The sequence below is a fragment of the Chiloscyllium punctatum genome, chromosome 10 (assembly GCF_047496795.1).
Source record: "Chiloscyllium punctatum isolate Juve2018m chromosome 10, sChiPun1.3, whole genome shotgun sequence".
Classification (NCBI taxonomy): domain Eukaryota; kingdom Metazoa; phylum Chordata; class Chondrichthyes; order Orectolobiformes; family Hemiscylliidae; genus Chiloscyllium; species Chiloscyllium punctatum.
This window is the reverse complement of record NC_092748.1, coordinates 74,258,690-74,271,444: the sequence shown is the minus strand read 5'-3', so window position 1 is coordinate 74,271,444 and position 12,755 is coordinate 74,258,690. Positions and strand designations below refer to the sequence as shown.

General features: G+C 39.9%; 1 protein-coding gene across 3 annotated transcripts in view; it reads right to left on the bottom strand.

Moving 5' to 3' along the window:
• The window catches only part of cers6 (ceramide synthase 6), a 256,821-nt gene that overhangs the window by 36,834 nt on the left and 207,232 nt on the right, over positions 1-12,755 (bottom strand). For all 3 annotated transcript variants that reach the window (XM_072579520.1, XM_072579522.1, XM_072579521.1), the window contains exon 6: positions 9,848-9,940. In XM_072579520.1, coding sequence (XP_072435621.1) covers positions 9,848-9,940 — 93 coding nt within the window. The remainder of the gene's footprint in view (positions 1-9,847; positions 9,941-12,755) is intronic.

The window sequence follows — 12,755 nt, the reverse complement described above, 5'->3', positions numbered from 1 at the left end:
TAACATCAATTTAAGTAATTAATTAAGTTGATCTTGGTCATCAACCTTCCTAAATTAAATAACATCTTTACCACTATTGCTTGAAAATCTTGTCAGTGCATAGGCATTTGTGCTCATTGAAGCAGTGAAATAATACATAATCCATGAAGATTTAGATAGCAATTAAATTAATTTGCCTTGCACTGCATCAAAAATGTCTTTTAAATTAACGGTGAGAACGGTATTGAAAAGTGACAGACTCTTGAGTAAAGAAATTAAGCAAGAGAAAGGAACAGAGAGCGAGCAACACACTGTATTCGTGTACAGTGCTGAAAGTCGCCACAATGAACAATTTATGGATGCAAGAACTGAAAATAAAACAGAGGCACAATGTGCATACAGTCAGCAGGTACTCTATAAGGCAAGGAGATTATCATAAATGTGTGAAAACTTCAAGTACTTGTAGGTCTCAGTGTGACTGTATAAACAGAATAATTTTTCAGATTATGTTTCAAATATTATTTAAAAGAAATGCTAATGTTATGATACTTTTGCTACCTTGTCAAAAGCCTTGCTCTGCACTATGACTTCAGAACAGTGACTTCTATTGCTCGACATTATACAAAACTTGAATCTCTTTGCCCACCTAAGACAGGAAAACAAAACATGGGCTAATTCAAAACATAAAATGGATTCTCATTAATCTTCTCTGTCAATGTTCTCTTTTCCTGGAGATCCAAGCTGCACCACAGATCCATGGACAATTGCAGAGTGCACAAGTGGCCAGTTTGGCTGCTTTTGATTGTGATCAACAGAGTGGATTCTGGCATGCAATATCAGAACCAGGAACTCCAGCTGAAAAAAAGAGTTTGTTCTGTTGTAGAAGAGTGCAAATCAAGCCTAATGTGTCTTATATCATTTGTTGCTATGAGCAAAATCAAATTTCTATGATTCAATTTTCAGTGTTTAGCACAAAAGGATACGACATAAACATAAAACTTGACATCATGGATCATAATGAATGTGGTGTGCAGAAAATGCTTATGCACTGACAAGGCTTTCATGCAATAGTAGTAAAAATGCTATTTAACGTAGGAAGGCTGATGATCAAGATCAACTTAATTAATTACTTAAACTGATGGTCACAACAAATGTGACTATGTTCTGGGATTTTCACTTACAAAAATTGAAAGTATAAATCTAATGGAATTGTGTTCATCTGCTCTGAAAACATAACTAGTAAGAATAAGTGTAATGTAAAATTTGAACAAACATTTCCAGGCCGTCAGTACCTAGTATTAATGTAACAGCAAGGAGGAAAGGTTTGAAATAATTACAGATTAGTACACCAGTGCATACAAAAAATATTAAAATGTATGAAATGTTGAACAGTAGCCAAGCATGATTAAGTGCGACATTGCCAAGCTGCAAGGTTGTGATAAACTTTTCAACAGTGGGAGGTAATGAAACATACACTGTGATAATGTTCTGTAAAAGCCTACATGTGTTCATTATTTAAAATAAAGTTACTTCAGATTGAATGAACTTGGAATTTCAATTAGATGTCTTTTGTTCTTTTATATTCCTCCTGCTGTCTTTGGTGTTTTCAGTATAATTATCTCCAAAATTACTCTTGGGAGCTGATAGAGCAGATACTGTTCCAGATGCTATTAGATTTCCTGTTTAATGATAGCATTCAAAAGTACAGTACCAACAATTGGATATGCTGCCTGGAAGAAGGTAAGTCATTTTGTTTTATTTTGAGAAATATAGTGAAATTTTGATCAAATGGTTAAAATCCTAATTACATATACTCACCTCACATTTGCCACAATATGTTTTTCTTTGCAAATGTAAGTGCAATGGCCAGAATCAACATTTAAAAAAACACTTCCTCTAAGTAACCCACTTTTTGAACCATTGCAAACCATTTATCCTAATAATATTTCAATGTAGGTGCAATATTCCCTCTATGGAAGTGGCAAGGGATGTGATAAAAAGTGGACAAAATAGCTCTGGAGAGAAACTCACCTTCCTCTCACCCCATTTGTGATTAAGTGCTGGGTGAGAAGAGCCATGAGTGAGTTCTTTGGCTTACTATCTATTAAAGCCTTTAAATGGTTAATTAATGGTCAGTAAAGGGGCTCAGTCCATTCCTTCTTGATCACATACTTCCCCAATGGCAAGTCAGGTGGCTACTTCTCCAAATGGGAAACCAATTTGACTGACCTTCCGGGTAGAAGGTCTCAAATGTTCTCAATCTCAGGGGAATATGAAGAATAGATGACGGGCAAGAGGGTCCCCTCTGAACGTCAATCCTGCACTTACGACTGATCTCTAACCCACTCATCCTGTGACTCCCATTCCATGGGAAGTAAGAAATAAAAACTTTCTCAGTGCTTGATCCACTAAGGAGTGAGCATCGACTGGTATACATGCCTTTGCTCACCTACAGGTTCTGCTATAACATACATTTTGTCAGCGCAAATTGACAAATTGTGGACGTTGTTTGTACAACACGCACTTTCCACTGAAGAGGGAGAGAGATTTTCTATTAGTGATTTTCTACAGCATGATTTTCTATAGCGCGAGGTTGCAGAGGAACAGTGTTACAGCAGAATGACCTGTATCAGGTCTTAATAAGTTAATTGGTGGGCAATCGGGGAGAGGGATGGGGAATATTAATTGCCACTTAACATGCATGCCTCCGCACTTGGAAATAACTTGTGTAAATTCTGCCCATTGAATTTGAGAGTGATGAATGTTAGTTTGAAACTAGAGTACTAAGTTTAAACAGGCACAGGAATGAAATGTAACTGATAGATTGTGAAATTAGTTTAAAAGGTCTGATGATAAATAAACATCAACAAAAATTTTTTCAAAATTCATAACTTTCAATGAGTGCATATTCCTTTGAGAAATAAAACTTCTTGGGAAAAGTGATCTATCCTTAGCACGCTAAAGGGAATACGAATTGTATTCACTGAAGAGACTTCTAGTGCTGCCAAGAACAAAAACAAGCCTGAGGATTGGGAGAATTTGAGAAACAAGCAAAAGATGACCAAAAATTTGATAATGAGGGCGAAGATAGAATATTGTTAGCATCACATATAATAACAAATACTGACAGCTTCTTTAAATACTGATAAAAAGAGATTGGCAAACATGAACGTGGCTTCCTAAGATGTTAAACAGGAGAAATTATTTTGGGGGAATAAGGAATTGTCAAAAATTTACTATAAACCGACTGACTCCCACAGCTACCTAGATTACACCTCCTCCCACCCTGCCCCTGTAAAAACGCCATCCCATATTCCCAATTCCTTCGCCTCCACCGCATCTGCTCCAATGAGGACCAATTCCAATACCGAACAACCCAGATGGCCTCCTTCAAAGCCCGTAATTTCCCCTCAGACATGGTTGACAATGCCGTCCATCGCATCTCCTCCACTTCCCGCTCCTCCACCCTTGAACCCCGCCCCTCCAACCGCCACCAGGACAGAACCCCACTGGTCCTCACCTACCACCCCACCAACCTCCAGATACATTGTATCATCCTTCGTCATTTCCACCATCTCCAAACAGACCCCACCAGCAAGGATATATCTCCCTCCCCTCCCCTATCAGTGTTCCGGAAAGACCACTCCCTCCGCAACTCATTCGTCAGGTCCACACTCCTCACCAACCCAACCTCCACTCCCGGCACCTTCCTCTGCAACCGCAAGAAATGCAAAACTTGTGCCCACACCTCCCCCCTCACTTCCCTCCAAGGCCCCAAGGGATCCTTCCATATCCATCACAAATTCACCTGCACCTCTACGCACATCATTTACTGCATCCGCTGCTCCCAATGTGGCCTCCTGTACATTGGGGGGACAGGCCGCCTACTTGCGGAACATTTCAGAGAACACCTCTGGGACACCCGGACCAACTAACCCAGCCACCCTGTGGCTGAACACTTTAACTCCCCCTCCCACCCTGCCAAGGACATGCAGGTCCTTGGCCTCCTCCATCGCCAGACCATAGCAACACTATGCCTGGAGGAAGAGTGCCTCATCTTCCGCCTAGGAACCCTCCAACCACAAGGGATGAATGGAGATTTCTCCAGCTTTCTCATTTCCCCTCCCCCACCTTATCTCAGTCCCAACCCTCGGACTGAGCACTGCCTTCTTGACCTGCAATCTTATTCCCGACCTCTCTGCCCCCACCCCCTCTCCGGCCTATCACCCTCACCTTAACCTCCTTCCACCTATCGTATTCCCAATGCCCCTCCTCCAAATCCCTCCTCCCTACCTTTTATCTTAGCCTGCTTGGCACACCCTCCTCATTCCTCATTCGGGCTTATGCCCGAAACATCGATTCACCTGCTCCTTGGATGCTGCCTGACCTGCTGCACTTTTCCAGCAACACATTTTTCAGCTCTGATCTCCAGCATCTGTAGTCCTCACTTTCTCCTTACAGATAGAGAGATAAAGCTAAACAATTGTTGAAAACTTAGGGCTGAATCTTATTAGAAATCAGCTAAGTGTCATTTTCATTAAGATTCAGGAAGGTTTTCTCTCCATGAGCTTGAGGTACAATACTGTTACATCACCCTGCTTGTCCCAAGAAATTGATGCCCTGCTTTGTGGACAGGGACCTGGAGATACTGGTAGATCGGTAGAACAGAGGAGGAACATCATTTAACTCATGACGGGCAGGCCATGATACCAGGTCCTGTCAGCCTTGTCCAAAGTTGCCATCCAGGCGAGTGTAGTCATGGCAGTCTGAAAAAAATGTGCAGTTGTGCTGCAAAAAGATCAATGGACCATCTTTGTTCTGCCAGGGTAAGTGCCACCATCTTACCTATGCTATTCCATATTCATTCCTTCTCTGCTATTACACCCACCTCCCACCAAGGCTCATTCTCTGCCATTTTCACTATTGCATGCAGCTTTTTGCCTCATGTATTTTCCAGTCCCAAGACTCTATTACTAACTGTGCATGGTCTCTGCACTGCCTACTAAGCGCATAGGACACTTTACCACTTTACCCTGACCTGAAGCAGTACCAAGTGCCACTCACTTTCATCCTACTCAATCCCTCTCCTTCTCTAATTCCAAGAGAAACAACCCATAACAGAGACAAGATGACCAGGACACTTGGTGGGCTTATTGACACTTGGCTCCTGTTCTCTGTGAGAAGTGGATCTTGGCTGATAATGGCAAGACCCAGGTCTTTGAAGACATTTGGCTGGGCAACCTAGGAAGACGCATTGATTATTATTGGGTTACTCTCACACTACCCCATAATGTCAGTGTACTCTTAACATGCTATAACCTTGAGCCCTTGACCGTGATACATTCTTTGTTTTGTCTCCACGCAGATACCAGTGGCATCACCACAGTCTCAGTGGTCAGGAGAGCCATGACACAAGACAATTCCTCCTCCATTTCCGAGGAAGAGCACAGATGCCTCAGAGGACGCAAGGCTGCCTCTTGAATCCATCAACAACCCTCTAGGTTTGGCTACATTAAAGTTTGCTGGAATTTTGCTAAATTATAGTTGGTAGCACCTGCTGATGAGCACTTCACTGCCACTTCTCCACAGCTTTCCAAGGAAGAAATGAGCCAAGTCATGAGCACTTGAAAGCCTGCCAGAAACCTGGAATCTGCTAGGCGACTGACTTAGCCTGAATTCCTGGACTGGTACACTGAATGCACAGGGCGGACTGTGGTTTCACTCAACTGTAGAAGAATGGACCCCTTGATTATGGTTGCCCTAAGTGGCCAAGCCCTTGGACTAATATTGGAAACAGGCAATTGCTTACTCTGGCTCTAGGTTGTCCAACAAGGGGAAACAATCTCTCTGCATCTATCCTGTTAAGCCCTCTAGAAATCTTACATGTTTCATCTCATTCTTTTACATTCCAATGAGCACACTGAGCATTCAACCTCTCTCAATGCTCATTAGTGAGTATCTTGGAATCCAAGGTGCGGTTGGAAAATAGGACCTTTACATCTCAATGTCAAAGAAGTCCTCACTGGGTGTCTTGTTTGATTTTTCCAAATTTCTCACCATGTTGTTTAGAACATGTAAGCAGGACAATGGAAGTAATAGCGAGTTGTACAATATTATTCATTCAGGTTATCATATATGAGCATTTAGCAGTGCCACATATAAGGAGTCTGAGTGATTTATGGCTGAGAACTGCGTACTGCTGAATATTTTTTAAAAAATGATTGTGTGGCAGTAGATTAAGCAAAATTTTAAGTATGCCAATGAAAAAGATATGTCCCTATAAAACATACACTTACTATACGCTATTAATCAAGACACATTGACAAAAGCAATGGTCAATCCATCAAATATTAATGAAGATCTTCCTGTCATGTTTCAATCTTTCTTAATTGCTAATTTCCTGTTATGACCTGAAGGACATATTATTTTCACTTCATATGTTTCTACACTGTTTGATCAGTAATTGTTATCAAATCACCAACAACAGTGTTGCTTTTATAGATTTCAAACACTTTAATAAGTAAAACTGGTGGAATTTATAGGTGAGACAGACATAAATGCTTTATAACATTTTCTTGACAGATCAGGCCATTGACATCTTGTTTTGACAGCTGGATGCCTCACTGAACTTTCATATGTTCTAATGGATTTTGCTTTTAAAGTCTCATATAAAAGAATAGGGTTAGTGTCCAAACTTGATAGAGAATTGGTTAGCAGAAAGGAAATAAAAGGTTGTAAGAGATAGGTCGTTATGCAAGTGTCACTCATTGACTAGTAGGGTACTGTAGGAATCAGCGCTTGGACCCCAGCTAGTCATTATATATGTTAATGATTTAGATAAGGGAATTAATTGTAAAACCTCCAAGTTTGCAGATGACATAATATTGAGTGAGAGAGTGAACTGTGAGAGGATGCAGTGATGCTTCAGTGTAACTTGGACAGGCTGAGTGAGTAGACAAATGCATGGCAGATAAAAGTATAATGTGGATTAATGTGAGGTTACCCACTTTAGTAGCAAAAACGGTAAGGAAAATTGTTATCCGAATGTGATAGATTGGGAAAGAGGGGTGTGTAATGAGATCTGGGTACATCAGTAGCTGAAATGAAGCTTGCAAGTGGCGAAGAAGGTAAATGGTATGTTGGCCTTCATAGCAAAAAGATTTGCGTACAAAAGCAGTGATGTCTTGCCACAATTGTACAAGGCCTTGGTGAGAATATTGTGTGTTGTTTGGGTCTCCTTGTCTGAGGAACAATGTTCTTGCAATGGAGTGGGTGTAACAAAGGTTTACTAGACTGATTCTTGGGATGGCAGGGTTAACAGACATAGGAAATGCAGGAACAATGTTCCTGATGACCAGAGAGTCCAGAACCTGGGGTCGCAGTTGAAGGATACAGGACTTGCAACTTAGGCCTGAGGCAAGAAGACATTCCTTCAGCCAGAGTGGTGAGCCAGTGGAATTGTCTGCCACAGAAAGTGGTTGAAGCCAAAATATTGGATGTTTTCATGAGTAAGTTAGATATATTCTGAGGACGAAAGGGCTCAAAGCTCATGAGGAGGAAGCAGGAACAAAGTACAGAGTTAGATGATTAGCCATGATTATGTTGAATGGTGGGACAGGTTCGAAGGTGAGAATGCACCACTCCTGCTGCTATTTTTCGATGGTTAATGGTCTACATCAGATTTAGCGGCATCCTAGATCATTAATTATTCTACAAATGGATAATAATAAGCTTCAACTTACTGCTTTCAGAAAATCTACCCTTGTCCCTTCTCCTCACAACACATGTTATGGTCTGACCCACGCTGGTAATAATAACTGACTTCTGCTGGCAATCAAACAGGATGAAGTTGCTGTTCAGGTTATGTCAGGGATTGGATCAGACTGGACAGACTATACCACTCGGAAGTCAATTCATTTGCAGTCACCACCAGAATGTAGTACAGATGCAAATTGGTTCACTGATGCCAGTTTAAAGTGGGAAAAGTTCAGTTTTGCTTCTGTCAGTACTCCTGGTATGACTGAGCACTAAAATCATTTTTTGTATATATCCTACCCAAAGCAAATCTGCAAGATTTGTTCCAAATTACCCTTTAACACAGATTTTGGCAGGACTTAACAAATATATTTTTATTTTGTGAAAATAACAGTATCGGACAGTTTCTATTTGTTTAATTATATCTACTCTGTTGTATTTTATATAACAGAAAAACTTATGATCCTAACAGAGTAATGTTTTAATTATTTTTTATTTAAACAAGACAGTGACTAAACAAATTCATAGCATTGTTTAATTGTCATTCATTGGATTTTTTCACAAAATCAGTGTAAATCATACAGTCTTAGAATCACAGAGATGTACAGCACGAAAACAGACCCTTCGGTCCAACTCGTCCATACCGACCAGAATATCCTAAATTAACCTAGTCCCATTTACCAGCACTTGGCCCATATCCCTCTAAACCCTTCCTACTCAGATACCCATTCAGATACCTTTTAAATGTTGCAGTTGTACCAGTCTCCACTATTTCCTCTGGCAGCTCATTCCATACATACACCACTTTCTGTGTGAAAAGGTTGCCCCTTAGGTCCCTTTTAAATCTTTCTCCCCCACCCTAAGACTATGCCCTCTAGTTCTTCATGGTTTGTTCACGTAAGAATTCTACTAGAAGTGTTTCAACTTATTCAGTTTAAAGTAATGATGGAAAGAGACCACAAAAAGAGTTAAAAATGCTCAACTGATATAAAGTTAATTTAAGTGATGTCACAAGGGATGTTGTATCAGCCGATTAGAGAAGGTAGCTTAGATTAAAACAGTTACAAAACAATGAAAGAGTTTAGACAGATTTCTTTGAAGGAGAAAGTTGGACAACCACAAAGCTAATTTGCCCTAAAGGAAAGGAAATAAAAGTTAAAAATAAAACAGCAAATGAAGGCATAGACAAATGGCACAAGAAAGATTCAGTTAACAATCAGCAAAATTGTGAAATGTGCAAGACGGAATAAAAAATATATGGCAAACAAAGAGAGGATGCAAGGGAATATTAACAACAATGTTAAACTAAGCTCAAACACTTTAGAAACAATGTGTAAATAGTTTGCTGGTGTAAAACAGAAAGAGCTGGAGAAATTCAGCATGTTTGACAAAATCTGTGGAGAAAAAGAGCTAATGTTTCACATCTGATGTATCTCTTCCCTGGAATAGACACTGGCCCAAAGGCTTTTTGTGCAACTTCATGCTCCCACACCCGGTCTCATCTGACTTTTCAGGTCACATCTTCCTGGAAAATTCAACACCACATCCATTCAGCCTTTGGGTCAACATTTACACATCGCTGAACATGAAAAAAATGGAAAATGGGTTACTGAGGTTTATAAGTAAAGGAGTAGAATTTAACACTAGTGAGATTACTGTGGACAATACCACACTGTGAAGAATGTAAAGTCATTCAAAAGTGTAATAGGGGCTTACTGAGATGTTACTGATGATAAGAAACTTAATTGTCAGGAGAGGGTGAAATAGAATTGTTCTATGGAGTGACCTGATGACAGATATTGGTAGAGTAAATAGTAAAAAAAATTCTCTGTTGAATAACTAGAAGACAAGGATTCAAAATCATTAGCAAAAGGTCTAGGATGCAGATGAGAAGTCTTTTCACTTAGTTGCTGTAGTCTGGAATATTCTACATGGAAACAGAATTAATGAATAATTTAATGTGAGTTGAATAGATATCTGAGGACGATGAACAAAAAGCTGGGAAACTAGAACTAAACACAACTGCTCTTCCATAATAGCCATAATAGGACAAATGGTCTCCTTCTGAGCTGAAAGTTTCTTTGTATCTTTGATTCATGTGCAATGTTCTTACCTTTCTTTTGATATCAGTAAACTGAGAGAACATTAAAGACCAGTAGAATGCCAGCTCCATAATGTAATAGTAATGGAGATCAGAGGTTAGAGCCTATTGAGAAAAGAAAATAAGTTAATATTGAATACATAGTGGATTTATCAGATCAGAAAAATGATACAATAAAGGACTGGCTGTAAAATTCATGAGTGGCAATTCCTCAGTTTGATCATTGGAATTAAAATTAGCTTTATTGTCACATGTACTCGCACAAGTATGGTGAAAGGTTTACAAATGGCCACTTATGGCACCATATGAAGTACAACGGGACCTAGATACAGATTCTTAAGTAAAAGTTCATAGCGAAAAAAAATTAAGAAGAAAGAAATAAAAAGTCTAGCAATAAATTAGAAAGTTGGCCTTATCAACACAGATATTTAGCACTTCATAATGTGGACAATTGTTATCATACATTATTATTCTGCATTTATATGCTTCAAGAAAATCAATGTATTTACTATGCGGTGATGCACCAAAACCATTTTTCCCTCGCTGTTTTTTAAAAAAAATTGATTTCCCCAAATACTCTTAAATGAAAGCATTTTCCAAGTTGGAGAAATACATTATGACAGAAAAATATTTACCAGGCAAGGGAATGGGAAAAGTTCAGAAAGCTTTAACAAAAGCAATATAATGAAAATAAAATGTCATTGAGTATTTAAACATAACTGAACGTTCAGAAGGAATACTTCTACTTCAGGATTGGCTCATTTTGTCGGGAAAAATTATTTGTATCAATATCCAGTTAACTATTTTAAAAAGTTCTCTTTCTTATCTGAAAAAAATATTCAAAGAATTTTAATGCGGTTGAAGACATAGATTTTAGTTTGGGTAGGTAAATGCAGGCATGTTGGAAAACTTGCTCCAACCATTTCTGCATTTCACCCCATCGTGTTAGGTTTCCTATATGCAACTCCCAGCTGAAGAGGCCAACTGTCTACTGTAATGTTGTTCAGTCAGTCAGTATTATGGTAATGTGAGGTTTGTCTTTATCTTTGACTCCGTGGGCTTCCCAAATATCTTGGAGCTCACTACTGAAAATGAAGTGAAAAAACTGTAGTAATTGTGGGGACTGAAGCCATGACAGGAAGATGTCAAGATGTACTCAGTACTCACAGCTGCTTTCAGAGTTGCATGCAAAAGAGTTTGTTCACAGTAACTGTGCTAAAAGATGTGTTCACAAACTTTGGAGGTGCCATCTATGTTTCAGAGGTTCATTGGTCTGATATATGCTTTGGAACTCTGATCTCTGGGTGTGATTGTGTGGAAGCAGCAGGGCCTGCACGAGCAACAGGCTGCAGCTTCAAAGGAGAGTATGAGCACATAGATGCAGCTTGACACAGCCAGCATGCTTGACCTGAGTCTTCAGAGCCACATGTGGCTCTCTGTCTTAGTGCCAAGCCAAAGTTGGAGCATCTCAGCTGGCACCTGATGTGCATTAGTACTTTGATAGTGCATGCTGACAGTGTGTGACCTCCTCTGGAGAACCACTAATGATTTCCATGACCTGAACTACCACAAATGGGATGTGCAAAAATTCCATGGGAGTTAAAAGCTGTGAATGAGTACTTTCAAGATGAGGATATGGGGATTATTATCCTGCACATCAACAAATTTCACTCACTATTGATTTCAAGTCAAGATTGCATAGCATACCATGTGTTATCATTCAGTAGCTGGAAGATCTCTATAGATGCCCTGTAAATCCCTGTCTGACACCAGGTACACTGAGACTCCACTGATTAACAGTGTCTCTCTTCTCCATGTGTTAGCTGTGGGATGGTTGGAGTTCATTAGGGAAAGTAGAGTCATTAGGGATATTTAAGTGCTTGCTAGACATGCACATGGACAGCAGTGAATTCAGGGGTGCATAGGTAAGGTTATTTTATTTTACATTAGGATTAATCCTCGGCACAACACCGTAGGCTGAAGGCTCTATTCTGTGTTGTATTTTTCTATGTTCTAGTTCAGTTCTCTGCCATTCCTCTATGTTCTGTGGACTCTTTGTGTACAGAGAGCAAAAAAAGAAACATGACATATGTTTACCAAATTGATTCAAAACATTGACCACGAGAAAGGGGCATAACATCATATGATAATGACGGTCAAAGTCAGTGGTGGATGGTCAAACAAGGATGTGAGCATGGATATACCTGCAAGGTAATGTGGGATGAGGTCTGATGTGCTTGTGAAGGCTGAATGATGGGCATGTAGTATTTTTATAGCAGAGTGTTGGTTAATATGCCATGATAACCACCTTTCCTGCACTGCTCAGATCATTGATCAACTTCCTGTATCATATCCAAGTACGATGATCTTTTGTATTGCCATTAACTGTGTTGCCTTAGTGTTCCTAGTTGACTTCTTGCTCATGGTGCTAGGGCATAGTATATCTTCCCACATTCTCCCATCACAAGAACAGAATATCCAGATAGTCATCACAAAAATGAACTGCAGTCTTTAACCTCTTAGATTCTGTTCTGGCACAAAATTGCCTTTGGCTCCTAACTGTTCCTTCGTTTTGTATGTTTGAATGTTGCTTTAAGTAGTGGAGATGAAATCATAATATGCAGGTCTTCCTGTATGCAGTTAGTGTTCGAAATCCTGAAGTCATATGGGATGCAGTGAATGTTTAAATAACTAGCCACAGATGCACAGCACTGAATTCTGGGTTATGTGCATGCTTGTGGACAGTCTCTATGTGGAACTCTTCTTTGCCTTTAGTGTCCAGGCATTCTGGCAGCCCGGCAGGTGATCTTGTCCAGGAGTGGCGGTCTTGGCCTGGGGTGGTAGTCTTGGCCTGGGGTCTTCTTTGGTGCAGGCTTCTTACTCAGTATTCCAGCAGACCAGCATGGCATTCTCATCCTGG